This window comes from Fusarium oxysporum, chromosome 11, assembly GCF_000149955.1.
Source record: "Fusarium oxysporum f. sp. lycopersici 4287 chromosome 11, whole genome shotgun sequence".
Classification (NCBI taxonomy): domain Eukaryota; kingdom Fungi; phylum Ascomycota; class Sordariomycetes; order Hypocreales; family Nectriaceae; genus Fusarium; species Fusarium oxysporum.
The window spans coordinates 2276394-2302378 of NC_030996.1; the positions used below are offsets into that span (position 1 = coordinate 2276394).

At 46.8% G+C, this 25985-nt stretch overlaps 11 protein-coding genes across 13 annotated transcripts; 2 read left to right on the forward strand and 9 right to left on the reverse strand.

Moving 5' to 3' along the window:
• Window positions 1-1039: 1039 nt before the first annotated feature.
• On the forward strand, window positions 1040-2767 carry FOXG_10228 (uncharacterized protein; the record flags this gene model as incomplete). The annotated part of the gene is made up of 1 exon (XM_018389473.1): window positions 1040-2767. The coding sequence occupies one exon, from the start codon at window positions 1040-1042 to the stop codon at window positions 2765-2767; it is 1728 nt and encodes a 575-aa protein (XP_018247752.1).
• An 841-nt stretch (window positions 2768-3608) lies between these two features.
• On the reverse strand, window positions 3609-4154 carry FOXG_10229 (uncharacterized protein; the record flags this gene model as incomplete). Its single annotated transcript, XM_018389474.1, has 4 exons — window positions 3609-3655; window positions 3718-3757; window positions 3808-3925; window positions 4012-4154. The coding sequence occupies 4 exons, from the start codon at window positions 4152-4154 to the stop codon at window positions 3609-3611; spliced, it is 348 nt and encodes a 115-aa protein (XP_018247753.1).
• Window positions 4155-5044: 890 nt separating this feature from the next.
• FOXG_10230 (uncharacterized protein) lies at window positions 5045-6222 on the reverse strand (the record flags this gene model as incomplete). The annotated part of the gene is made up of 4 exons (XM_018389475.1): window positions 5045-5608; window positions 5661-5765; window positions 5818-6009; window positions 6061-6222. The coding sequence occupies 4 exons, from the start codon at window positions 6220-6222 to the stop codon at window positions 5045-5047; spliced, it is 1023 nt and encodes a 340-aa protein (XP_018247754.1).
• Window positions 6223-6829: 607 nt separating this feature from the next.
• FOXG_20253 (uncharacterized protein) lies at window positions 6830-6931 on the reverse strand (the record flags this gene model as incomplete). Its single annotated transcript, XM_018400517.1, has 1 exon — window positions 6830-6931. One exon carries the CDS (start codon window positions 6929-6931, stop codon window positions 6830-6832), a length of 102 nt encoding a protein of 33 aa, XP_018247755.1.
• Window positions 6932-10149: 3218 nt separating this feature from the next.
• On the reverse strand, window positions 10150-12037 carry FOXG_20254 (uncharacterized protein). Its single transcript, XM_018400518.1, has 4 exons — window positions 11606-12037; window positions 10780-11556; window positions 10654-10726; window positions 10150-10610 (listed from the first exon to the last, which is right to left on the reverse strand). The coding sequence occupies exons 1-4, from the start codon at window positions 11857-11859 to the stop codon at window positions 10368-10370; spliced, it is 1347 nt and encodes a 448-aa protein (XP_018247756.1). The 5' UTR covers window positions 11860-12037; the 3' UTR covers window positions 10150-10367.
• Window positions 12038-13119: 1082 nt separating this feature from the next.
• FOXG_10233 (uncharacterized protein) lies at window positions 13120-13638 on the reverse strand (the record flags this gene model as incomplete). Its single annotated transcript, XM_018389476.1, has 2 exons — window positions 13120-13453; window positions 13514-13638. 2 exons carry the CDS (start codon window positions 13636-13638, stop codon window positions 13120-13122), a joined length of 459 nt encoding a protein of 152 aa, XP_018247757.1.
• A 228-nt stretch (window positions 13639-13866) lies between these two features.
• FOXG_10234 (uncharacterized protein) lies at window positions 13867-14851 on the reverse strand (the record flags this gene model as incomplete). The annotated part of the gene is made up of 2 exons (XM_018389477.1): window positions 13867-14558; window positions 14617-14851. 2 exons carry the CDS (start codon window positions 14849-14851, stop codon window positions 13867-13869), a joined length of 927 nt encoding a protein of 308 aa, XP_018247758.1.
• A 707-nt stretch (window positions 14852-15558) lies between these two features.
• FOXG_10235 (glutamate decarboxylase) lies at window positions 15559-17707 on the reverse strand (the record flags this gene model as incomplete). The annotated part of the gene is made up of 5 exons (XM_018389478.1): window positions 15559-15849; window positions 15919-16536; window positions 16595-17200; window positions 17407-17434; window positions 17484-17707. The coding sequence occupies 5 exons, from the start codon at window positions 17705-17707 to the stop codon at window positions 15796-15798; spliced, it is 1530 nt and encodes a 509-aa protein (XP_018247759.1). The 3' UTR covers window positions 15559-15795.
• A 1952-nt stretch (window positions 17708-19659) lies between these two features.
• On the forward strand, window positions 19660-20890 carry FOXG_10236 (uncharacterized protein; the record flags this gene model as incomplete). Its single annotated transcript, XM_018389479.1, has 2 exons — window positions 19660-20499; window positions 20555-20890. The coding sequence occupies 2 exons, from the start codon at window positions 19660-19662 to the stop codon at window positions 20888-20890; spliced, it is 1176 nt and encodes a 391-aa protein (XP_018247760.1).
• Window positions 20891-22646: 1756 nt separating this feature from the next.
• On the reverse strand, window positions 22647-23800 carry FOXG_20255 (uncharacterized protein). 3 transcript variants are annotated; one of them, XM_018400519.1, is made up of 3 exons: window positions 23441-23800; window positions 22894-23331; window positions 22647-22837 (listed from the first exon to the last, which is right to left on the reverse strand). In XM_018400519.1, the coding sequence occupies exons 1-3, from the start codon at window positions 23741-23743 to the stop codon at window positions 22730-22732; spliced, it is 849 nt and encodes a 282-aa protein (XP_018247761.1). In that variant the 5' UTR covers window positions 23744-23800; the 3' UTR covers window positions 22647-22729. The 3 variants fall into 3 exon arrangements, with proteins under 3 accessions (XP_018247761.1, XP_018247762.1, XP_018247763.1); XM_018400520.1 differs by having other exon boundaries at window positions 22894-23371; XM_018400521.1 differs by having other exon boundaries at window positions 22894-23800.
• A 472-nt stretch (window positions 23801-24272) lies between these two features.
• FOXG_10237 (uncharacterized protein) lies at window positions 24273-25152 on the reverse strand. Its single transcript, XM_018389480.1, has 2 exons — window positions 24593-25152; window positions 24273-24519 (listed from the first exon to the last, which is right to left on the reverse strand). Exons 1-2 carry the CDS (start codon window positions 25002-25004, stop codon window positions 24389-24391), a joined length of 543 nt encoding a protein of 180 aa, XP_018247764.1. The 5' UTR covers window positions 25005-25152; the 3' UTR covers window positions 24273-24388.
• Window positions 25153-25985: the final 833 nt, after the last annotated feature.

Here is a 25985-nt window from a genome sequence, read left to right on the forward strand (position 1 = left end):
CCTCGAGAGGACTAAGCGAATCTAATTTCTTACTTGCATCCATACCCAGCTCTCTTCTCTGAAACCCCTTGCCGCTGTCCTGTAATTAACATAGAGATATTTTCTTAGCTGTTGATGTGTATGTACGGTAGAGCAGGTCACGGGGCAGTCTGAATGCATGAAGGCAAGGATCTTAGTCCCAATAGTTGTCTGCTACTCCATGCAATTGCCGAACTGGTCGGAAGACTAACCAACCACAATTAAGGTATTCCATCTCCCGCGATAGCCATGACATCAAAGTCAGGCCACCGTCTAAGGCGCGCGTAGCGAACCAGAGATAACAGCGAGCTAGAGCTTCAGGGTCAACGTCCCAAAGATGACTAGCTGCAAACTCAAAGTGGGCCGTCAATTGATAATGAAGATGCCTGGTGGACGGAGCGAATGAGAATCCGTGAGTATGAGCGAGGAGCGTGCAAGCGAACACCATTTGCGGGGTATACTCCGCAATCTCCAGGTTCTGGGCCACTGACACTAATAAAGGACTGGGATCGGTTATCTTGTCATAGTAGCTGAGATGCGGGGTTAACTGGCTTCGGTGGTTGATGAGGTAGCTCACCTTTTGGTCACCATACCGAGAAACCGCCGAGATATGATAGATAACACGCTTGGAAGTGACACTTGAAGAAACCTGCACATCGGCTTTACTTGGGTTTTAGTCCAATGTTGGTGGTATTCCTTCTAGTATGCCATGGTGCGATCGAAGACGTTGTCAGCTCGGAAATCCTCACATCAACGACCTGCTCAGGGGAGAGCTGCACCTCGATCTCGACTGGGATGTGCTACCTGCAAAAGACGGCACGTGAGATGCGATGAGGCATATCCATCATGTGGGCCTTGCCATCGGTTAAAGCTCCAGTGCTACTATCCCAATTACCTGCAACGAGCCCCTACGCCAGCAAAGCAACGAATACTACTTCCCTCTCCAAGCGTATCTGGGGCTTCGTTAGAAGAGAACGATCAAGCAGCTCACTTTGACTCATCTTCGTGGTCTAGTAGCAGTATGGTCACCGATATCGATGCCCTTTGCAACAGTTGGGCAGGCGAACTCGTGTCTTTTGGAAGCCCCAAGTCTCTATTGTCCAACATGAGCCACCCGAATGATAATTCTGATGTCATGGCTGGCACCGGGGTGCTGATGATATCTGAGCCTACAGACCCGGGAGCCTTCAATAACGCAGCAACTCTCTGGAGGGCGGCTCTTCCTAGCCGCGATGTTTCGAGTACAATCTCGACACAAACGGACGAATACTTCTGTCTCAGCAGCGTACCACCCACTTCTGGAAGGTCAGAGGATAAGTCCCCCTTCAAAGTCTTTGGCAAGATTATGCAACCACCTGCGGCAATGTTAATGGGTGGCATCAAGAAGTGGCGACACCTGCAGCAATACCTGGTGAACCTGGCGTCACGGAATGATGCCGTGATGTGTGCATTGTTGGGTCTTGATGAACTCCTCGAGTGGGATAGTATTAGTGATTCAATATCCTCAAGACATCACCTTCAAAACCACATACAGAATTCCTTCAACACAACAACCTGCATGATTCAACAGGATCTGTCTCTAATTCAATGCGGCAGTAGCTCGAAGATGGATGGTTGGCTAGCTGCCATATTCCTACTGGCGTGGATCCAGGTTCTCCGTGATCGTGTCGAACACGACAGTGAGTCTCTATTTCCCACTGACCTTGCCGACATCATCATTGCATGCTCTTACGACTGGAATTGGTATTCGAGACAACTTCTCTCATGGTTTAACTCTTTCGATAGCAAGGCCTCTCATCTGAGCGGGCCAACTCTCTTGTCACCTAAAGCGCTCCATGTTGTTTCTCAATATCCTATCCAGATCATCAGTTGCGACTACGAAGAGTCTAAATACAGAAAGGACTCGCTTGGCGATGACGAAGACTTCCAATTACTATCTCAGACTCCGTTGTCGGGAGTGTCTGAACATGGGGATAGCGGCATCGTCGTCCCTGCAAGGAGTCCATGTGATGTGAAAGAGATGGTACTACGAGCAATCCTACAGCCAGCTGCTGAATGGTACCTGAAGACGCAAGCCTATTGTCGCCAGATCAGCGCCCTTGATAAACATCACTGCAAGCGGTTTACCCCAGATGCCGAGATGAAAGTTGCTCTGGAGGGGAAGCGGATTGACAGCAAGCTTTGGGACTTGTGGGCTCAGTGTCCATCTGTTATATCTCTGTCTACGGCTGAACTGTCGATGTCCGTCGCTCCCGACGTCGCAACTAGAGTACAAGAAGTCTCGAGCGTGTATCTAGCCAGCTTCTGGATCCTGTTCGTCTATCTTCACCGCGTCTGTTGGTGGCATCTTCCGCATACTGAAGCAGTAAAAGACGCACTAGAAAAGACATGGGAACATATGAAGAACTCATATGGAGAACCGGATGAAAAGATTCAACAGAAGACAGTCCACCCCGCTCTAATGTGGCCAGTGTTCCTTTTTGGGGCAGAATGCGAAGCTGATGAGCACTGCAGTTGGGCCATTGAGCAACTTAAGGCCTTGGGGAGGGCGAGACCGGTGCTGAAATCTCAGAATCAGAACCTAGAGACTTTACCAGCATTTCGTATTAGTCACGGAGCCACAAGGAATGCAAAAAGGGCGGCTCTTTTACTTGAGGCCCTTACTCGAAAACAAGCGGAGAAGAATTGCAGAGTCGATGATAAGGACCTGGCCATGGATATGTTTAATTGCTATTTCGCAATGGTATAATTCTTAAGTTAAATCTTTCAGGAAGCTTCGCATAGCAATAAACCGTTGGGTTTTTATAGTTTATATACAGTTTAGTATAGCATTGCGGACTATCTACCCCCTAATAAGCCTCTTAATCTATGATGCTTTGGCGGCTTTTGCAACTTGGGAGATAGGTGTCTTTATTATAGCATCATCGAAACTATAAAACACGCTAGGCTAAATGTAAAATACAGCCGACACTCTGTCTTTCCATAACTGCGAAGTAAAGGCTACTGCCTCGTTGCGAAATACTTTATATGAGCTAGCGTCTATGAATGTTGAAGGAAAGCCAGTAAGATTCTAAGCTTGAGCTGGTGCACATAATTCACTTATATCAGGGCCCCCATGCTAGTTACCGAGAAAATATCCCCAGGCCATCTGATTGAAGTCCCCTAACCAAAGTGTCTGCTCAGCAAGTTGTCTCGAGGATACAGTTTAGTCCTGGTTGTCTAAGATTGGTGTTAAAAATAGTTACTTCAAGAAGTAAAGGGTTACTTTCTTTTTATATAATATAATATTTCAAGCTATAATTACTATATCTAATAAATACAGAGCGCTCGGCATTGCAACTAGTTAAGCCAATATATAAACACTAACACAAGATTAGGTTAGAGTGTTCAAACCCCTATCTCCTCTCTTAGTAGTCATATCTGTAGCAGAGATATCCGCCCTGGATGTCCATCACATTCCTGACAGTAACGTTCGGACGAATGCCGTAGGTAGTCATAACGTAGTCTAGAGTCAACTCTTCATATCCTCCCTGCGTGGAAGGGCCGCCCAGTTGATATAGGCGATTGCCAAAGTCTTCGGACTGCCACTTCTACCAAAGACGATCTACAAAACAGTGATGGAGATAAAAGAGCGGGTCTAAGCTGGTCAGCTCGGGATCAAGGCGGGAGGGCAACTAGGGACCGACAATATAAACTTACCTCCGGGGCTTGCATCGATACCTTCCATGGCTCCGCCGATCTATAACGCCGATCAGTCAGATGTCACATCTCTCCTCTCAGTGTACTTACTCCACTATGACCAGCGCCATGGGTTGTGAAACCGGTCGCCTCCCAAAAGTCGCGGTAGCTGCTTTTATTATGGCATTGCTGAACATAGGTTTCGTTGCCGAGGGTGCTATTCTTCTCGCTAACTGAGCGGGATAAGCAATGGTCCTTCAAAGTTGGGCCCGGACCAATGTGAAGAGTGGTATTTGCAAAAGGACCATTAATAACACATCCATCTGGATCGGTCCCATTCCCACCAAATCCTGTGTGAGGAGAAAGAGAGAAGTTGCAGCCATGCTTCGGACTTTTTCGGAGAAGCCAGAGAAAGGGGTGGTGTTAGGCATGTGCTTCAAGCCGCGGAGGTCAACCATGATTAAGTTCGGTGAGAGTTTTGAATGGCCTCGTGTAGAGGGTACGCACGTTGGATACCAGATTAAGGAGAAAGGGCGGCATTGGGCTCGGGATGAGGTAGTCGAGTCCTTGGACAAGGATGGTGCTTGGAGTACCCCTCTCAAGGCCGCGGAGGAAAGCAGAAGCATAAATTCTAAATGACTGCCAGCTCGTATGAAACATCGGTGATCTGGCTAGGTAAAGGCAGTTAGAATAGCCTATGAGGTAAGACTTTCGGCTTCTGACTATAGACATAGTGCCTAATAATACTTATTAGAAAGACATAGAGATGACAGCCTTGGAATATATACATATATAACTGGCAGATAGACATAGTTATTCGACGAGGCTGGAGACAAACTCTGGCGCACGTTCAGGGTGACCGGGTAGACGGCGAGCTATTCTTATACCATATGATATAGTATAATACATACTTATCTGCAATATATGCTTGTTGTACATATTACCCTACTTATCCCTATCCACCTTACGAAATACACTTTCCACCCTCCTAAATATACCTTAATTCTATGAAAAACCCACTATTGCCAGCTTTTAATACAATCTGGCTAATATTCAGACCTGACCCTAAGTCTTACTTCAAAGGCCAACACCTCATCTCCTAACCTGGCTGCAAGAACGTTGTTGCCTGCCTTGTGTTAAACGTCTACAAACCCTAGCTCCCCACGCCCACAGAATTAGGCATCTCAACTGCTGGGTCCTCGAGTCTTTGCCCAGGCAACTCAGCTGGCGGCACAAGTTCTTCCTTTGGTGGTAGAGGCGGAGGTCGAGGTGTGAGTTCATCGGAGTTAGGGACGCTAGATTTGTTTGCAATTATCCCACAGGGCTGGATTAGGGCAGAGAGGTCATACTAGTTTGTGTTCAAGCTGCTCCTGTCTTGCGACATCATTCTTGTAACATCCTGCGGGAAATTGTGGGAGGGAGTAATTGGTGGGCTAGTGCCGTGACTCTGACCGGAGCTGCTAGCTATTGGACTCATAGGCTTGTACACCCAGTAACCCGGGGCCGTACTATTCGGCGAGTCGACCCCAGCTTCAACCACAGGTAGTGTTCCGTTCAGGTTGCTGGGCATGGCGTTGTTGCTGAAGGCTTTGTGATATGCCTCGTTGAAGCCACCACGTCTGCCACAGAGGTAGATAACGCAAATTATAAGAAGAAGGACAGCCACGCTACCGATTACAATGCCAGCAATTGCGCCGCCGCTGAGGCTGTTCCCATTAGCGGGGTGGTAAGATGAACTGCCGGTTTGGCCTGAGGTGGTCGGTTCGGGTATTGCAGATTTTGTCGGTTCGGATATTGCAGATGTAGTCGAGGTGTTGGGGCCTTCTTCCTTTGGGAAAGGTTCGCCGGGCCTTAGTTGGTAATCAACATTATCTGCCTTTTTAAGCCAGTCTTTCAAGGTCTCATTCTTCAACTACACATATTGTCAACAGGTCGGCCGTATGACAATCTTTAGTCAGGCTCACGGGATTGACAACGCCCATCATATGGTACTTGACACAGGATCCAGGAGCACCGCAGTAATAAAAGATGGGTTCAGTATTATTGACTCTTACCCGGAATCGGGGAGCCTGGCAGAATTAGTACTGCTATTTTAGAGTATTAGACAGCTTAGCCACTTACATCATTGGTTATAGCCTTGACGGGCTGGAGGCCACTTGAGAAGCCTGTCCTATCTACATCAACGTACTCGTATGGGATGCATGGGTTATCAAAGTCTCCTCGAATTACCCAGTGCGCGTCGGGATAGAAACGATATTCGAGTATATCTCCGACATCCGCTTTAATATCATTAGGAGTAAACTTATGCCCAGCCTATACCATAGGTTAGTGCAGGCTAAGAACTTGATATAAGAATTAACTAACTGCACCAACATTAATCGTATGTGTCGTAATCGTCGTTGTAGTAGCAGTATTTGTCGTCGATGAGGGGGCCTCGGTCATGTCTGGTTCCACGGTCTCAGGGGCCTTCTGGGCCCAAGATCCCACGAGGATGAAAGATAGTCCCAGAAACTGCTTTGGCAACATGGTCACAGGCTCTCGCCGTTCTGATATAACACAGTTTTCATACACAAAGAAGCGATACTTGTTTAAGTGGTCAAAGAGGAGAAAGAGTCGAGGTGAGGGAGAATATGCGAGATCTGAGTTACGGGTTAATGATAGAAACAGGCCGCGGGAAGTAGGGGATCTGAAGAGAGGAAAGCGTCCAAGATAACTGTCACCAGGCAGATCTGACGCTTGGCGGCTGAGAAGAAACATGCTACGGCTGGTTATGTGGTACTTGTGTACATACTGGGAACTAATACCTGTGCGGGCAGCGCGGTGCTGAAGATGCTTGCGGCGAGACGGGCATCACCGTCAAGTGACAGCTGGCAACATGCAGCAAACTTCTGCTGGCTGCAAAAAGTTTAAATGTGATCTTACCAGCTGGCTTCCCTCACGGGAAGCATCGAACCTTTGGCAGGGTGGACATTTATTGAGGAAAGCCATCAGAAATGTCAGGTTACAGAGTCGATGTAACGATGAGTGACGTATAGAAACGAAGCATTATGACTCTGGTCTAATGTGGCTACGAAATGTCTCTAACAAAGAGGCTTAGAGGCGTGTTCTGGATCCAAGAAATAAAGAGCCACAATCACTCCTGGCTTCGAAAAGAGTCGTAATGGCCATTCTGGCCAATAACATGAGCCAAAAAGATGAAAACGTCGGCCTCAGGCAATGCTTCTTGAACCTTCATGGGCCCTTGATTTCCTTGACTAACATTCGCTGGTTCATACCAGTGTGTAGAAGCGAATATTACTGAAATCCACAGGTTGAGATGATGGTGTATTGCGTTGAGATGCAGAGATGATTAGGGGCAACTCGTCCACAGCTGTTCTAGATAGAATTGTGCCTTATAATTGAATTTATTGCTATCTAAACAATCTTAATCGAATTTAATGGGGATATGCGGTTGCTTATTAAACAGGTCAATAGGAAGGCCTATGATCCTTTAAAGTAGAAAAAAAGGGTGCAACATGTGCCTACTGTATTCGCAAACCGGCATACCACATTGGCAGGCTGATAAGGCAAGCTGGGAGTTAATTCTCCTTCGGAACTTCCCCTGTAGCCACCGCACTCCATGAACCTGCAATATAGTAACCAACACGTCATTATGCACCACCCTACGTTGCGAACTCTTTTTGTCTCTGTGCTGATTTAGTGTTAGAGTTTGCTTATCTAGCTTGCTTACTGGCACTGTAACTAACCACCATGGCAGCATCGACGTTTGTGAGGGGGGCAGATGTGCTGTCGATATGGTTGTCGCTTCCTCTAGAGGTCGTTCTGCGGATGGCATATTTGCTATGATGGAGAGAGATCGAGATTAGCGGGGCCACATCTCGCAGTAGCAGAGACTGGCAGTGTTGTGTCAGCTTGCAGGATGTCTGCTTTACTACCTTAGTATCCTAGTGTAGTTAGACGCTGCCAAGCCATGGCGTTATAGTTTCGATAATCACATGCAGCCTCCCACTAAACCTAGAATAACATTACATACTGCCGTCTTGATTGTAATGGTTGCTGCACAGACCTAATTTGCATGGATGGTGTGTAACTAATGAAATTAAATGCAGACTTGATTTTGCTTATTGAAATACTAACAGAGCTGGCTGCAACTATCTGGCAAAAGCGCATCGCTACACCTACGACACTACATACTGTACGAGGCTTATTAGCTTGCAGCCTCAGCGGTTAGTCATTATTAGCATTTATTGGTTAGATATGGCCGTTTGAATGCTTTCTCACGGAGGGCAATTAGCGTCTGCTTCCTGATGACTCCAATCGAACAACCCCAGAGTGACGCAAATGCGAGTGCGTCAAGTACACAGTTTATATCCATAGTAAGCTAATGACCAAAAGCTTTGTGTTTCTGATCCCCAGGCAAGGGATCGATTGGCCACTTGAAGTCCTTCACAGTACGTAACATTCGAAGTCACCCTTCACCCTGCCACCCCAAGCATGTACCGAATAAAGCAAGCCGTTCAAGCTAGCAGCGAAGATTTACTCAACGAAAGGGGCTCGGACAATGACGGAGACAATGGCATAGTGAAGGTTACAGTATGATTTTAACTATTGGATGGCGATTAGCGAGGCGAAGTACTACACATGATCGGGTAGGTTTAGAGGTACGTATGGACCCAGGCATGTGAAATGTGTTAAAACGATGCAGTCTAGAAAAAGAGGCTTTTTGAGCCTCAAGCCACCCTTGCAATAGTGTAGATCCGGCTGGCGTCCGGTCACTGGACCAAGGCTTTCATAGCTGCTCAGCTCCTGGGACAGAGCTGACTCCAAGGCCAATCAGCCCAATCAATGTGAGCCTAGCCCTATACCGGCGATGTAACCCAGGCTGTGAGGGCTGTCCGCCTGCTGATCGTGCTCGTGCTCGTACAAGCGGCTTTCGGAAACAGTGTTCAAGATAATAGTGAGAAAACACGGCAAAGGACGACGGGCAAGAATTGGGACGTGGCCTGGTCATTAAATCCAAGCGCCGCCTTTCCACGTCTATCTCAGTTCTCAACTTCAATGCTCGATTGACCTTGATTCGTTTCCATCAAACATGCACTCTAATATTCTCATTATTGGCACCTTGGCCATGCTTGCCGCCGCGGCATCCGCTATAACCCACAAAGTCGAGGTTGGCAAGAGGGGGAATTGGGATTCGCTCATAGTAACATCACAGCAGACGAGGGAGATATCGTCGAGTTCTATTTTGATACAATGTATAGTGTTGTTGCCGGCGATTAAATTTCTACGTGGAATTTTATAGTATTAGTAAGATATAAGTAATATAATAATTAATATAAGTATTTACTAATATCAAGTATTTTAAGTAATATAATAATTATTATTTTAGTTTTATAGTTAAGTAGTACCTTTTAATGGTTTCTTATTTACTAAGAAATAAATTATTTAGTCTAGTAGTAATAACAGTATTCTTAACACCTTATCATACTTATATAACTATCTTAAGAAAGTATTTTGCGTTCTCGGAGGCGAAATTCTTATCTGTTGGTGTGAAGAGGGTGAGTTATTGATCTAATAACGCGGGATGTAGTTTCATGTGGCAGCGTGATGTTCATAGTCAATGCGTCGAACAACTCACCATCATAGTTCACCAACAAGCAAGAAGAAATCACCTTGGTCTCTAATGAAAGCCTGAGATAGGCAGGCGTGACAGAATGTTGTTTGCATTCCTATGGGCTCTTGTGTCAAGCAGGGAAACTTTCCACGAACCCGTTGGGTGCGGCCTGGAGGCACTTCTCGAGGACATGGCCATGACTTTGAACCGCCAGCTGTAGACATCATCTCATTCTCGTCCGCTTACTCCTCCTCTTTATAGTCCGAGACTTGTGTCCCGGTGTTGACGCGGGCTGCAAGGCGTTTACTGAAGCTGGTGCAGCTGTTGGTCGGACCTTTGTGCACATGGTCCTCAAGATGTGAGAAATGACGATTGAGGCCTATTCCTTCCAATAGTACGTGTCTCTTTACTTCAGGCATACCCTCGAGGGTCCTCTAATTTAAGCATTACGACAAGAGGCCCAAGGGAGAGCGCCGATAGAGGCGCAGACAAATTTTCCACAAAGTTAAGCGAGAAGAGATGAAGAGAGCTTGCTTTTCAGGCGAGATCTGAATATCGGCGACAGGCTCGGCGGCGGAGGGGAAGGGGAAGAGGCCATGATGGAGGATGAGAGAAATAACGACTTGGAGTTTGTATGTATTGGAGGATGATGAGGAAGGAGAGAGAATCGCCAAGTCTTGGTTGGGTAGCTTCAGTTGAACGTTTGTTGAACGGAGCAGGTAACATCACAAAAGATATGGATTATGTTTGGCACCTTGGACATCGAGCATGCGTAACAAGTGAAGATGGTTTGAAGAAATTAGTGAGACCCTTGAGCGGCATAAAATCAGTTTTCCAGTGCCAGTGCCAGACGCTTTTAATAATATTCTCACCAGTGAATAATAGAACTCCAATGGATGATACAGGTGGGTTGGTCCATGAATGTGGTGGGATGGGTTGCAATATGGGTCACGATAAATTCTACTTAATTGGAAACACTCGCAAATCAAAACTCTTCTATCCCAACACAAACTTGATCAAGATATCATTACATGTCGGCCAAGTCTATACTCCGAACCTACTCCTGGTGCAACGTCGGATTGTCATTCTCCTTGGGCATGGGCACGAACAACCAGGAAATGGCTGTAGCGACCAAAAGCGCACAAAGAACAGGCTGCAAAACCTTGACGCCGGCGCTGGATGCCACGAGACCAGTTATGATTGGGAACACACAACCTCCGAGCTGTGCGCAGACAAACACAAACGCCAGGGCCGTGGACTTGATGCGATCATTGAAGAGCTTGGAAGCGACCGAGACGCCCTGATCTTGTCAGCTTGATCTACCGTACAATGGAGTGACTCACTGTAGCAAAGTATGGACCCGTGAAGAAACCTAAAAAGCTGATGGCGATGGAAGCAGCAATGATATTTGGAACCCTGAAATCGTTAACAATGTCCAGCCACGCATGACTCGAGGTCGGGTGACGTACAGCCAGAACAGCAACTGAAGGCCGATGCTGATAATTGTAAAACTGAAAATCATCTTGCGAACCCCAAAGCGATGTATGGGCTCAGCCAGCAGCATTCGTCCAAGTAGTGATCCTCCATTAAAGCCAGCAGATACAAAACCCATCTGGTTGATATCGCCGTCGCGAACAACGATGAGATACTCAACAACCCATCCACCGGCTGTGAGGACGGCGCCAAGGTAAAAAAAGAAGAACAAGCTAATAAGTAAGAAACCCTTGTTCTTAAATGTGTCTTTTATTAAAGAGAATGCGTCTTCGTTCCTTGAAGCCGGTAACTCATCAGCCTCGAGAGTCCGCTCAGTAAGTGGCCGCTTTCTCTTGAGTCTCAGAGTATCCCAGAATGCATAAAAGACAAAGGCGACGTTAAGAACACCAATTGCAAGAGGAAACGTATAGAATAGAAACCATTTCGGAGTGCCTGCGGCTACGGCAGTAGCGACAAAGGGCCCCACGAGACAACCCGCCATGTACATGGAGTGAATAAAGGCCAGCCATCGATGTGATGCCTTTGTTCCAGCAACATACGTGTTTCCGTGCGTATCTTGGTACGCTTGGCCGAGACTACTAATAAAAAAGGCCACGGTAAAGAGGGCAAATGGCGGCTTCCAAGATCGCAGAACGTGTGCAATAACTTGCAGAATAGCTCCGAGGGCGAGCATGGAGCCAAGGTCAAAGACTTGGCAAAGATGAGTGTTAGAAAATGCGGCAATAAACCATCCCATAAAGTTTGCGCCGTAACTAGGAGGACGGTTAGGTTGGGAACTGAACACGTTGAGCTTTAACTCACACTGATGAGACAATGGCCGTGGTGACGCGATAATCTCGGATGATGTGAGGAATCAGGGCTCCGATACTTCCATCGTTGATTCCGGCGACAAAGAAGGAGAAGCCTGCACTCAAGAGCTTGAGTAGTTCTGCGGTATCGGGCTTGTTGGATGAAGGCGGTGGCTCAGTGTCGTCGAGCGAATTGCTTGGGGCATTTTTTTGGTCGCGAAGCTCGATCGCCTCGGTGCTTGTCTCGGTCTGCGTAATGGTCGCCATTGTCGCGATTGTCGGTACACTACGAGGGTTGAAAAGAAAGGTTCAAGTTGGGTCGCCAGGTGGAGGTCCAATTCATTTTTTTCGTTTGGGGGAAAAATCGGTTGCCCATCAAGTCCGGGGCCCCAACAATACAGATCATGGCCGTACCACCAAATCCACTTCACATGACGTAAAATTCGTATAGGCAATGCCAAGTCGAGGAGGGGCTAGGTAGTAAATTTATGCTAATATTATAAAACTTTCCAATTATTACCTCACTTTAGTACTGCTGTATGTATTTTAAGCTCTGGAGCGCTTAATGCGTAGTACTTCTGTGGAGCTCTCCGGCCATATCGGGCCGGCATGGCTAAATAGCGGCAGTTTTACAGAGGTCGCTTTTAAAAGTGCTTGCCTGCATAGTTAATTTTTAGCAGATTTTAAATATTATGTTCTAATTGCTACTCTAATTTAAGATAAGACATTCATCGTACTGCCAACCCTATCCCTACTTGTATTACTAATCGTTAGTTTAAGGATATGGAGCATGCTATTTACATGAGTCGAGTTGAATGAGATAATAATGTACAAGCTCACCAATCTCGCCAATCCGACCCCGCATGCTCAGATTCTCCCCGGATTTGTTCCCGGATTTCCCGCGATGCTTTCTGGATCTACCCCGGTTTGATAAGAGTGGCGCTTTTCTGAGAGTGTTTTTCTGATAGTGTCGACGCCGCTCTCCGTCGCTTGGGGTTTTGCGGGGTCTCTCCTCCGTGTTGCCTCGCCTTGACGTTGGCTAAGGTTCCATTCACTCCACGCTTGCGAACACAGCCGCGCGTTTGAGGCGACGCAAAAGCCCCTTATGACTCCAAGCGTCCATGGGAATGAAGGGGATCCTCGCCAGATATAGTTATTTACCCTGTCGATCTGGCCTTCCTCGTATGATGATGCTGGGTCATCTACCGGAATTGGTTGCCGGGGATATACCGACTTCCCCTGAACCCGGTTGCAGCTTCGCCCGGCGGGTCAGGATTTACTGTGCACAAGGATATCGCATGATCTTGTGAAGGGCAAAGGAAGTTGACATAGCCATATAATCAAGATTCATTTGCAAACAGTACATCGTCGACTGCTGGATAGGCTGGGGAAGCTAGGTTCCCCTTCCTACTAAGCCTTGCACACTTGCATAGTAGCTCCAGTTCAAATGTTCACCTACTCCCCATAGCTGCGGCTCTTGTGAGCGGCAGCTGTATCCAATTGCAATCGAGCTTCATGCAATCCCATTTATCCGCTCTTGTGATCCACCTCCACGGACATAACCTTGGCCTTGCCCTCCAAGTGCTGCGTATCAGCATCTTCTCTATCGAAGATGTATGCTATCTGCTCGAGGGTACGGCCTCGAGTCTCAGGGTAGAAGAAGTAGGCGATCACGAGGAATGCAGTGAGAAAGACGATGTAGGTGAAGTAGTACTTCCAATCGATACTCCCAAGTGCGATCAGGTTAACAAACATGTTAAAAATGCCAGCCAGAATACCTGAGGACCACATGACGCTGAAACCTCGGGATTGGAGCTGATACTGCCAGATCTGAATGGGATATGCGATGACTAGTGGTGTCCTAAAATAATCCGTCTTAGCTGAGCACTGCGCACCATTTAGACGTACGTTAGTGACTTACAGTGCAATATCGTAACCCGCGAAAAAGACAAAAAGGAGAGGAATGACAGCGACGCCCACAACAGAGTTTCCTGTGTTTGCGAAAGAGCCCGATAATCCAGTAATGACGATATAGCTAGCCAACATAGTTGCGGCAGACGTGAGGAACAAAGGTCATCGGCAGAGCTTCTCGACGCATGCTGCCGCTGCGACAGCCTAGATAAGGTTCTAAACCTGTAGGCATGCAGAGATGAGCGTTTGGTGAGTAACGCTGGTGATACTAACAGTCTGAAGGACAAGAGCAAGGTAGTATGAGACAACGCTGTTACCACTCTACTGACTGAATACTCCCGGAGAAACCGAGATAAGTAGTCTCTATCTGTTGCCCTTGGTCTTGAGTATGTCTGCGTAGCTAGCACTGGCATGGGCCTCCTGCTCGGCCTTGATGGTGTTTGTAATCTCCTCAGTCTCGAATTGGACTAGAGGCGAGTTGATATCTCCACCAGCATGGTGCTTCGCGATGACCTGAGCTGCCTCTTCGTTGCGATCTACGGACGCAAGCCATCGAGGAGATTCAGGCGCAATGAAGAAACCAGGGAAAGCCAAAGCAGGAAGCAGGATCTGCACCAGTGATGGAAGACGCCAGTCCCAGGAGCTGCCATAGTTCCTAGTTCCGAATGTTACCCATGCCGAGATGATACTGCCAAGGTAGAAGCCGCACTGGAAGCAAGCGGAAGCGATGGCTCGGTGGGTGGGATAGGCGATTTCGTTAATGAGCAGGGGCGCACCACTGGTGTACCGAGCGGCGATGAAGGCTGCTGGGTTATGTGCTGCCGTCTGTAGAACGGTGCCAGAAACGAGAAAGACGTAGCCGATGTAAAGTCCTGGCTTGCGACCGTACTTGTTCGAAGTCCAGGCGGCGAGGAAGAAGGAAAAACCGTTCATGAACCAGTAAATGGCGTTGATGAATCCAAGCCAAGCACCCTGTGGCATGTTCATGAAATGGTTCCACTTGGGAAGCGCTTGGAGACTGTTCATCAAAGAACCATCGTATCCGTTGGCGGATGCTGATGAGACTATGTTAGCCTCGTCAATTATGCGAGGAGAGACTGTCACGGGACTTACAGAACATGACCAGGGAGAGAATAATGAAGTTGAGCCTCAATAGATGACCCTGCTTGTACCAAGGCTTTCCATCTGAAGGTAACACCGACGCCAGCGTGTCAGCGACGGTGTCTGCCTTCTTGACTGGAGCTTCGCTGGCACTCACGATATTCAGGTATAGACAATTGATGAACAAGCGAGGCCTCGTGTCTCTTGCAAGGTTTCTGTGCAGATGTTTGAGCAATGGTATTCTCATGGGTTTGGTTTCAACTTTATAGGCAGTCGCATCTCGTTCCCCAACTCAACTTAGGAGCTGAAAGGTTGGGGTCTAACCTTATCTGGTGGTGTCAACATCTGGGGTCGGGGCGACCTAGCGTCTGATTCGAAATAAGAACCATTCTGGGGTTTCTCCAGACCTGGTGATACCTAGTGATGCCGGCTAGGTCGGCCAGCATGGGCCCGATGGGTTTTGACGAAAGCACTGACAGGGCCTAGAAGGCCTCTAGCGAGGTTGGTAGTTAGTTGTGCGGTGAATTGGCGGAGAAATATACGTAGCCGTTTAGGTGGCGGAGGCAATATGGCGGAGGCGGAGAATTGCCAGAACTAGTAAGTCCCAGACGCAGGTCCAGGCTTGGTAGAAGATCAGGACCGATTGGCTATCATTTGAATTTAGAGTGGCCTATAACAATGATAAGCTAAAGCTAACATGAGGGCAACTAATTCTCGGCCCTACTGAATATCTGCAAATAACACTTCTGATGCACATCTCTTCCTAGGAATCCGGGCGCGTAATCACATTGTGACAACCTGGTGGTTCCGTCAGAAGGCAAGGGCAACTCCCAAGCAGCTATACCCGAGCTTGCTCGATCGCTTGCGTCGGCGTCACAATGTCATGAAGTAGTTAGTAACGAAACAAGCAACAAAATGGCCAGAGGACTATATAGCGATTTTGAATAGCTTGCTCTGATTTGTTAGTAATGTCTCTACAATTTGATTCCAGTGTCGAGCTACCACAATGATCCTGAACTCTCCGAAATGCCAATCCCATTTAAATCCTCCGTTGCAGCCCAGCCGTACATTGTATTTGCCCTCAAATTCCTTTCCACGAAATCCTTCGACACACTCTCAACAACATCTCCTCTGCTGAACCAAGACACCGTATTACGCCGGGGCGATTAGTGAGTGGGCGTCCCTTTTCCTCTAACAGACTGAGTGGGTCTTGCCCGTCTTGCCCTGGAGAGAATGTGTCTCGTTCTATTCTGTGTTAGCGGTACCTCACACTGACACTGGCCGAAAGAGCAGAATTGAGACAAGGAGACTAACTGCGTAGACAGGGTGAGCTTTCTCACCCTTGCCTGTTGACGTGACGTGCTTGTTGATATGTTCCTGCAACATCTTGGCGGTCTCCTGATCCATATCTTTGAGGAGACGGTGGCAGATCAGAAGGTCCTCGATAAGTGAGTCGCAACGCGACCGGGTGAAATCTTCCCTCACGACAATGCGAAGCATTTTGACATTAGACTTAGGCGCCATAGTATACGCAGGGACCACCCAGCCTCGACAACGAAGGTGGTGTGCGAGCGCGAACTCGTCGTAGTGACGATCCTCGCCACCCTCTTCCAGGGTACGGAATCGGAAGGCTACAAGGGGCAATCCTCTTCCATTGCGCTCTGACATAATTAAAAACCCCTGCTTCTCGACTGCCTCAGCTAGGTAATCTGCGTTGCGAGTCAAGTTACTCATGATGCTACGGTAACCATGTTTACCAAGGCGGATCAGTTGATAATACTGGCCAATAACCTGGGAAGCGCTTTTTGAAAAATTAAGAGTAAAAGACGATTGGTTAGCCCCGAGGTAATTAATATTAAAAACCAGCTCCTGGGGAAGGTATTCTGGGGCTCGCCAGATGACCCAGCCGACGCCAGGGTAGACAAGACCGTACTAGTCATATAATCAATATATATGGAAAGTCTCAAAAGAACAGGAGGGGGTCCGGTACCTTGTGGCCAGAGACGTTGATAGAAACGACTTTTTCGCATCGAAAATCCCACTCGAGGTCGGGGATAATAAACGGGGCAACAAAACCACCGCTCGCAGCGTCCACATGGATAGGTATATCAATCTTCCGTTCAATAAGAAGGTCATTAAGACCTTTGACGTCTTCGTATTCGCCGGTATAGGTCGTGCCGAGGATCATACAGATGCCGATAGTATTTTCATCGCATAGGTTAATAGCCTCAGCAGGATCAAGGACATAGCGGTCGGACGTGCAATAAACAAACCTCTCCTCGATCTCAAAATAGCGCATGGCCTTCTCCCAGACGACCTGAACTGCCGAGGACATAACGAAATTAGGACTATCAGTGGCCTTACCCTCTGCAAGTCTCCGTGCTTTCCACCTCCTTTTCATAGCGAGAACCGCGAGCATAATGGCCTCTGACGAGCCGATAGTAGAAGTTCCGACAGAGAGGCCAGCAGGCGCGTGGAATAGATTGCCCATTATACTAACACAGCGGTTCTGAATGTCGGCAGATTGGGGGTATTCCTCGTAGTCAATAAAGTTTTTAGGAAATGCTTCTGACATCAGCTGCTGGGCTTCGTCTTCCTGTATATTTGGACGGAATCATCCGCATGTTAGTCAATGTGTCTGCTAGCGAGAGATTTGACTGATGGGCACTATGGGCTGATAGACATGCGATCAGGGTATTGCGACTTCCTAAAGCTAAGACTTCAAATTCACAGGCTGATGCAGTGGCTTGATTGCTAAAGCAAGACAGTGGTTACTGGGGATACGTAGTTGAGGCAAGTTACCATGTAAGTGGTGACGAAGGAGGCCAGGCTTCGAAAATTAGTATCACTATGATCAGGATTATGACTCCGGAACATACTTTAGGGTGGGGTTGTTATCGAGGCTAAGGTGATCCTTGATCAAGCGATAAGCAGTGTCACGGGGCATCTCACTCTCAGGCATCTGATGGCGTGGCAACTCCATGCGGGCGAATCGCGAGCCATAGCTTGCGGTTGTGAAGACATCCTCCTTGTCAGGGAGTTGCACCTGAGATGCCCTGGAGCCACGGGAGCGGGCAGTATGGACGACGGAAAGATGACCCATGATTTCAATGTATGAGGGCGCTGCGCTGCTGTTTCGATTGATAGAGTGGAGGTGGTCGTGATGAGTTCCTCCTGATGATATCCTTGACGTTGGTCTCAAGAGTAGGGATGAGACCAGGGAGGCCACCAGCTTCGTAGACTGTACTTAAAGAGAAATTCATTTGTCACTATTAAGCTGGAAGCAGAGCAGCTACACAGCTGTGATAGGGGTTGCGTCACCGTTGCGTCACCGTTGCGCCGTGGATCTCACTAATCAGTGGTATGGGCTCACAAGAGGAGACTTGGCGCTGCCAAAAACTGTAGTTTTGGTATGCATAGATGCCGTACTAATTGAGAACAGAATCATGAGAAAAACCAAATAAACTCGATAGGCTGTGGTCGCCCAATGAAAAACGGCGATAGTGGCCGATATACACGTCATCGTAACGACATTGAACATAAAGAGGGCAGAGCACGCACGTGTTGAGCTACGGGACGGTGCAGCTACAGGGTCAGAATGATGAAGTAATATTACGGGAGTGGAAGATGATGTATTACTTAAAGGTGTAAGCTACATGTGTCTAAAGGGAGCACAGCGCCTTACATAGTATCCATAATCCCAGCCACCAGCAGATTGGACCACCTCCCTTATACAGTCTCAACGAAGAAAGGCTACGAAGCGCTGAGCTAACCACATCCAGCTTTGAGTTCGCAGGGATCCGTGACTGTTGTGGGTGCATCTATATTTGCACCATCAAGTCAATGAACTCGGGTTGCTCGGCACAAGTGAAGACTGTCGGCCCCCTGATGCTGTGGTTGGTCGCATCTGGAATAGAAGCAAGACTATTGCTATCATCACAATGACCTCCAAACGAAGGCATCGGCCAAATTTGTCTTCCGTGTTAAGCTTTATTGTCATCAAGAAGGTTTATTGATAACTGGAGTCTATGAAAGTGCTAATGAATGTGGTCTACATACTTGATGGTGGCCACGGTGTCTTGAAAGTGATCACGTAGTACTCTAAGCAACCACGAAGTGATTGCGTATAGGTCACGGTTACTTCCTAGAAGGCTAATCGTGCACGTGATGTAACTGCGAGGTTTGTAACAGGATCGTTGGTGTTGTGAACTGACTATTGTTAATGAGTGATTAGTCGACAAATGTGGAAATTCCTGCTGCTACACGTATCATAGCCGTGAGGGTAGTAGCACCTCTAGTTTCGCTCTTTAAAGAAGATACCTCGTTTAAAGTCATCAACTACCCAAGATATGGTTTAACCCTTAGCCCGGTGCGCCCTCTGAAATCATTATTAGGCGAGCATTATGCGCTAACAAACCATATAGCCTCAGATATCGGCTGATTGGTTGTAGAAAGCCCCGCGTCCCTAGTGGCGCGTTGAACAGGTGTTGATAGCGGCTACCCCCACGCAGAGGAACTGGTACTACTGCTGTCTAGCGTTAATAAAATACGCTCCCTCTCACAACTGGGATAGGTAGAATGGCAGCATCGGCCTAAGCCAAATCACCGGTCGCTTCCATATTGCCTCGTTTCGAAGAGGTCCCTGGGTAGCCGGCCTCAACTCTAGCGCAATGTCCAAGGTTAACGTTCGTGAACTTATCTCATCGTTACTAGATTGACACCAGTACGTGCTTAAAGAAGTGGTCGCATTTGACAGACTCACAGAGCGAGACGCCATCATCAATAAACCTACACAAATTTTGTGCAAATCAGAAGCCTCCACATCCCTTCACTCTTGACTTTCGACAGTCAAGCTTCCTGCTTTTCTTATAGCTGCTGTAGCTCCTAATAATGAATCCTGCTACTGAAATAGCCCTTCCTGATCTCCTACGTACTCATTCCAGTCTTGTCCTAACTATGGCCCTTAAGCCGTGTCTTCAACTCACCTTTGCTCCTTTTCTCAGCACCATCAAAACTTGACTTACCTTTCCAATCAATCTTTTTGAAGTAAAGTCAATGTACGAGGTGAATCAAGGCCGTCTTCAAATCCTTCCCGACTCAGCCCTCTCATTTACAGAAGCCACCGGATCCCTTGGCGCCGCGAACCCTTCTCGACCCTCCCAGTCATGCCAGTTATCCGCCGACCGCGTGCGCTTTGATGTTCCTCTAGAACCTGTTCAACGACACACAACCGACACAGCTTTTGCAGAAATGTCCCGGCGAAGCTCGGATGCGCCTAGACGAAACCTCTCGTATGCCCAGCGACCCGTAGCCGGCATCTACTACCATTCCCGAGCTGCCACCCAGAAAAAATACCGACGACGAGCAACGACCATTCTAGAGTACTGCGATGAGAATCCTCATTTGCTTCCACAACTACCGTTTACGTGGCACCATGGCTGGAAGCGCTGGAAGCTCTTCATCTTTGCCCTTCTAGTCTTTGTCGATGCATTGGTAATTCCAATCACTCTTTATTACGGCATGCGCTACGCTGGCGAAGTCGAGGGATGGATCATCTTTGCAATTGTGGCCACCATTTGGGGCGGTCCTACTTATCTCGAGTTCGCCATCCGTACGCTCCGATTGATGAAAGTTGATAAATTCTACCGCCCTCTCGGAACGAATTATCGGTGGTGCTTTGACATGCTGACCTGGGTATCGGTCCTCACCATCACTTTTGTCACTGCCCTCTTTACTGTCGGAAGTGCTCCTCACAATGTCTGGTTGCGAGTGTTGTGCATGCCTGCTCCAGCGATTCTCTACTGTCTTGGTGGCGTTCTGTTTCTCATCACCTTGTATAGTTACATGGGCTGGGCAGCACCATTTCGAATTAGCTCAACGGCCAGAGGAGAAAAGGTACAAATGCATATCGAATCACAGAGGCTGCTCTTATGCTAACTCTCCGACTAAGGTACTGCCCGGTGTGTACTATTTTATCGAGGATATTGTGGCCGTCAATGCCGGTGGTGGCCGCCCATACCCAGAAGCTTTGGTTGCCCGTTACAAAGCTAGCCCTCGCTTCCGACGAATGATTTACATGCAGTCCTGGTTCTGGTCCATCCCAGCCCTGAATCTCGCCATTCCCTTGACCATCATCTCAGTCATTCCTCAAGTACCTGCAACGGTTGCATACGGCGTCGCTTGGATAGTCCCCTTCCTATGGGCCACCATCTGGGGCATCATCACCATTCAGTGGTGTAAGAGGGATATAGCTCGAGAAAGGCGAGAGTGGGAGGCAGCCATTTAGTGCGAAAAAAGGCTTCAAGAGGAAGAGCCAAGGAAATATAGATGTGGTGATGGTACCGAGTGATGACTCGAGTTGTGAAGTCAAAATTGAGGAAGGATGCCAATAGACCGTATATAGCTCTCGGTGTTTAGGCAGTCGATTGCGATTATTAACCACTAGAACGAAGCTGGTATATTTAGCATTGATAATAATTATGCGGTATTACAAGCTCAGGCCCCTGGGACCGCATTCAACGCTTTTGCATAGAGGAGCATTTACTTTGAAGACCTATGAAGATGTAGCGACTGTAGGGGAGGTCATAAAGCAAGCTGTCCTGACGGCCATATATCTCTAGGTAACCGGCAGGAGTGCGAGGGTGGGGCGTCATCAGCGTGGGACACGACTCTTGAAAGGCGCATTTGTATAGTTTCAAGCTTGCTTGAATGGGAGTTTTCTGTGGCGGAATGAGCATTGTCTTAAATGATTACCGGCCTCAAAGCGACGCGTGTCCATCGCCAACATCATCCTCACGCAGCTGCATTGACCAGGACTCTTGGGGGCCTGAAAAGAGGCAGAGATGGCACTGCCAAAGCTGTGCCAGGAAATGATCGCGTATTTCGAAGACGCTTAAAAATCGATGTCAATTCTTAGACAGACTAGCCAGTACCGTTGGATGGTGATTGCCGTTTAGAGATTCCTCTTGCTGAGCCAAAGTATATGCCTGGCCTAGACTACCGCTATCTTCAGCGCTGCCACAGGTCAAATGCAATCAAACAACTTCCAAAATCAACTAAATATGCCAAAATCATATTTTATATAAAACAAATTTGAAACGCCGGATTTGAAATGCTAATAGATATATTTTATATGTTATATGCATCCCTGGTTTAAATGGATCTCGCATATTAATCTACTCCCTTATGCCTTTAAGGGATTGCCTATTTATTAAATATATATAACTGACTATTCCTACTCTAATCTAGTGACTCTTAGGGTTACTTTTTTATTAAATTCTTTATTTAATAATATAAATAATATTATTTAGGGTTATGGATTTAGTGCATGGTTATGTATAGAGAATTACTTATCTAGGCGATATTAGATAGTCTACTAGAGATTCTTTAATTAAGAATAAGAATTTACAGCTACTTCCTGGATTAGCCATCTTCCATTAGCGCTCTACTAATGCATTAGGAGGCGAGTATAATCGATTGTAAGCATATGTAACTGTTTGCCTGCCACTCTTCTTTCTAATTCACTTCCAGGGGGTAAGGGTGTAATCCCCTTGTAGTCGCCTATAGGGCTTAATATATTTTACATACTTGTAGATTCTGAATCTTGCTGCTTATATACGAGCATTCGTCTTGATAGCATTTAACTTGGAATGATCTATTTAGTTGATTTCTTTTCATTTTCCTTAAGCTTTTCTTTAATTGTAACCTATATAACTGGCCCTGGACACTTAGTTGATAAACGCTACCCATTGGGATTGAGGGGCTGGTTATCAACTCTGTCATCTTGACCGAGAGAATCCGTTGGTGGACCACTCCGTCCAGACATAATCAAGATACATTCAATAATGCCGGAGGGTTTAATCATGGTAAGCCAGGCATGAACACCAAGTGGACCTCCCTGGTATAGCCTCGGGCGGTGGCCAGGTCGGTCTATAGTTACATAGCTTCCGTGACTATCCTTGACATAAACGCGCCGGGAATATACCTATAAAAAGAATAGCGACAGAGGAGCCATCTCTATAGAGATAAGTAAAGAATATATATGGCGTAATAATCTTACTTAAATTAAGTAAAACCTTATAATATTAATTACTATATTAATAATAATAAACTTTTATAAGCCCTTTCAACTATTAAAAGTCATACCAATCCAATAATATAACCCAACTGTACTTATTCCCCAGCATAAGATTGCACATCCAACTATTAGGGTAAAGAAAGTAATACCCACAGCCTATGTTAAAGTATAAGCATTTTTCATAATAAGACGTATTAGTTCTAAATACCTACGGTTATAGGGTGCGACGGAGAATTAATAGACTGAGAGAAGTCCCAGTATACAAGTATGCACAAGCCAGTAACAAACATGTACAGACTTCCATTACGTAGCATAGCAGGTATCTGCCATAGGAACCTCTGTAGAAAGCGAGGCCGTTTCGTATGTATTGGTACTCGTACGTTTCCATTTGTTAAAGGCGTGCTTGTTGATAATTGGTGAAGGGCAGGTCCTCTTAACAGACGTCGAATTAACTCAAGGCCGTTAGGGTGAGACTCTAGCCGATGTAGGCTAGTGGCTTGTTGACAGGCTGATGCTGTAGACGTGATGGAGAAAACAAGTGCGCTGCACCAAATGAATTTGACAAGCTGCAGGCAAATCGACTCGGCTTCACCTGGCCCAAAGTAGGACCAACTGAATGCACTGGAGATGGCAGCGCTGACAACAGACCCCTGTATCACGAAAAATATAAGACACAGTCACCTCTGTGTGCTTTTATGATCGTTCAGTATCAGGGGGAGGGAGCATGCTAAGGGTCATGTTATATGCTTGGGCACCTACCGTGATGATCGTGATGTTCAAATGTTGCTGCATATTTCTTATCCATTTCTGTGTAAGATTATTCTGTTTCGTAGGATCTGTTTCGTTAAGCAGCGTGTACATAGACTCATACGCAGCTTTCCAGGCGGCTGCGTGAGGAAGGATTACTTTGGATGTCTTGTTCTCGGGCGGTGACGGTGACGGTGGTGCGTCTACACGTATAGGCGATGTCGGTGTTCCGGCTGGCTGCAATGGCATGTTCTGTACATTTTGCACTGATGTTGAGGCCATTATTACATGGAGTGAGCAATGAGCATTTGCCATTCCGTTCGTAGAGGAGAATAGTGGAAGTAGCGGGGCAGGTATGATGTTACGTAGTCTTAATTAGGACCAGATGAGGGGCAGGTGGATTAAATTAAATACAGAGAGGTAGGTACACTAAACTCCGGCTGCCTAGCTGGGCGCAGGACCAGGCTTCCTGGATGACGTCGTTACAACAGGCGGTCATGCACCTAAGTCCCCAAGTAAGCAGAACGCCTTGCCGACGAATAACTGGAGTAACGAGCGCGAAACAAGCTTCTCGGCCGGATTGAAGAACTTTGAATAGCACCTCTGATACACTTTTTAGCCTTCTAATAACGCCTTACGTTGAAGCCGCATGACTGCCTTGTTGCCCAAACAGTAAGCAGTGTCTACTGCCTGACGTCTCTGAATTTGCAGTTTTGAATTTGAACATCAGCGCCAGCCTTAAATATAATGATCTCGCGTCACTGCGCAGGTCTACTAAATGAATCACGTGGAAGAGTCTCAAATGACATCGCTTTAATCAAATTACTAAATATACAACAAAGCATGCACTCTCATAATTTCTTCTTATTCAGCTAGCTATTCTAGCCTGACGATTTAGATCCAACATTACATAAGGTTTCAGTTCTCAGAGACTAGTCTCGAACTACTAGGATAACAGTTTTATTTGTTTGCTTGTATGTAGTCTCCCATCTGTTGCAACTCAACAAACCCACAAAGCTCCTTAGCCACGTCGGTAGTTACCTGCTGGCAGTTATTGAAGGCTATGTTGTAATAGCTTCCAAATGCATCCACTGAGAGTCCTGAGTGTAAGTAGCTGATCGGTGTTGTTTGAAGTACCAGCATGTGCTAAAAAGGAGGACTTACTTCTACCTGCAATGTATGAATCGCTTCGTGTCGTACATCCGATGAACTTGTACGTGTTCCGGCCTGCCACCTCTTTATCCCAGTCAAAGGGCCACTGCCTGCTCTTACCACCACTCTTGACGAGGTTATCCCATGAATGACCGCGTCCGCCAAAAGAACCCCAACTGAAGACGACTCCAGTGGTGTCCGCTGAGGGTTCGTGACGGTTTTGGGGTTCAGGATCGGCAACCAGAAGGCAATAATGAAAGCTGGTGCCACCAGAAGGCTTTACACCCCAATGAATGATGTAAACATCTCGGCCACGACTGCTTTCAGGTATTTTTCCAGGCGCTGTTTCCGAGATCAACCCGTTCACGACCCGCGAAAGCTTGCGAACAGTCCATAGGTTGAGAGAGTTGACAGTGTCTGACATTTTGATGAGCCGCCGGGAATATTTGAGAGTTGAGCGTTTTGAGAATTCAGGAGTATAAGAAGAGGTGTGCTGATGAGCCCTGAAAGGCGGTGGTGTGGAAGTTCTGCATTTATATGCCAACGGTGGTTTACAAGCCTGGCCATCGGCATCTGAGCACAGTGCCAGACAAAGGTGTCTTTTCAACCTGCCGAAACCCGGACCTTGCCGACTTCAACATTCTCTAGGTTCCTTGCCTTCCTATCGTTATGAGAGCCTTCGGTTACATCAGGCTGTCGCACAGCTGGTCATGGGGCACACTGCTCAGCCCCAACTGGGAAATACTTTGCTGATCTCATGCAGCCACAAGTAAGCAGCGCTACGTGTGCACAAGCCGTTAAACCACAGGGCAAAAGATCAGGCCATAATCGCTATGCAAGGAATTATGGGTGTGCTACAGCTGCCTTATAGAAGCCTTAAAGCGCTGTTACGGGCACGAATCGAAACATGTATAGTGTTACGACCCAACGTATTCTGACGCACGTGAGATGTATACCCTACCTTTTTCGTATAGTAAACATCTACCTACCCTATATAAATTAAATATATGTTATTTAACTTATATAACAAAGAAGACAACTAGTTATAAAGCCAACTTAATTTAACTTATATATCTCTTAGTATATATATATACTTTCTTAATGTTAAATAGAATATAGCTTATTAGCAATTAATAAAGTATCTCTATATTAATAAGCCTAATATATTACACTTAGGTAATAAAAAATATAATACTTTATATTACTTATTATTACACTTTATGCTATTTATAAATACAAACCTAGTATAAACTAGTTTACCTATTTAGAAACCCTAACTATTATATTTAGGCTATAATTAAATAGAAAGAGGAAATATAATATGTTTTTGCTTTTTATACCTAAGTAGGATTTAGAGTAGATTAAACCCAAAATCCAGTTATAAAAAAAGCAAAGAACTTAATTA

Coding starts and splice junctions, on each gene's coding strand:
- FOXG_20254 (XM_018400518.1), bottom strand. CDS start 11,859: ATGGCGACCATTACGCAGACCGAGACAAGCACCGAGGCGATCGAGCTT. Junction 11,557..11,605: donor ACGGCCATTGTCTCATCAGT/GTGAGTTAAAGC, acceptor CCGTCCTCCTAG/TTACGGCGCAAACTTTATGG. Junction 10,611..10,653: donor CGGGTCCATACTTTGCTACA/GTGAGTCACTCC, acceptor TGACAAGATCAG/GGCGTCTCGGTCGCTTCCAA.
- FOXG_20255 (XM_018400519.1), bottom strand. CDS start 23,743: ATGGCAAATGCTCATTGCTCACTCCATGTAATAATGGCCTCAACATCA. Junction 23,332..23,440: donor TGAACATCACGATCATCACG/GTAGGTGCCCAA, acceptor TTCGTGATACAG/GGGTCTGTTGTCAGCGCTGC. Junction 22,838..22,893: donor CTCCGTCGCACCCTATAACC/GTAGGTATTTAG, acceptor ACTTTAACATAG/GCTGTGGGTATTACTTTCTT.
- FOXG_10237 (XM_018389480.1), bottom strand. CDS start 25,004: ATGTCAGACACTGTCAACTCTCTCAACCTATGGACTGTTCGCAAGCTT. Junction 24,520..24,592: donor TTCATACATTGCAGGTAGAA/GTAAGTCCTCCT, acceptor CAGGACTCTCAG/TGGATGCATTTGGAAGCTAT.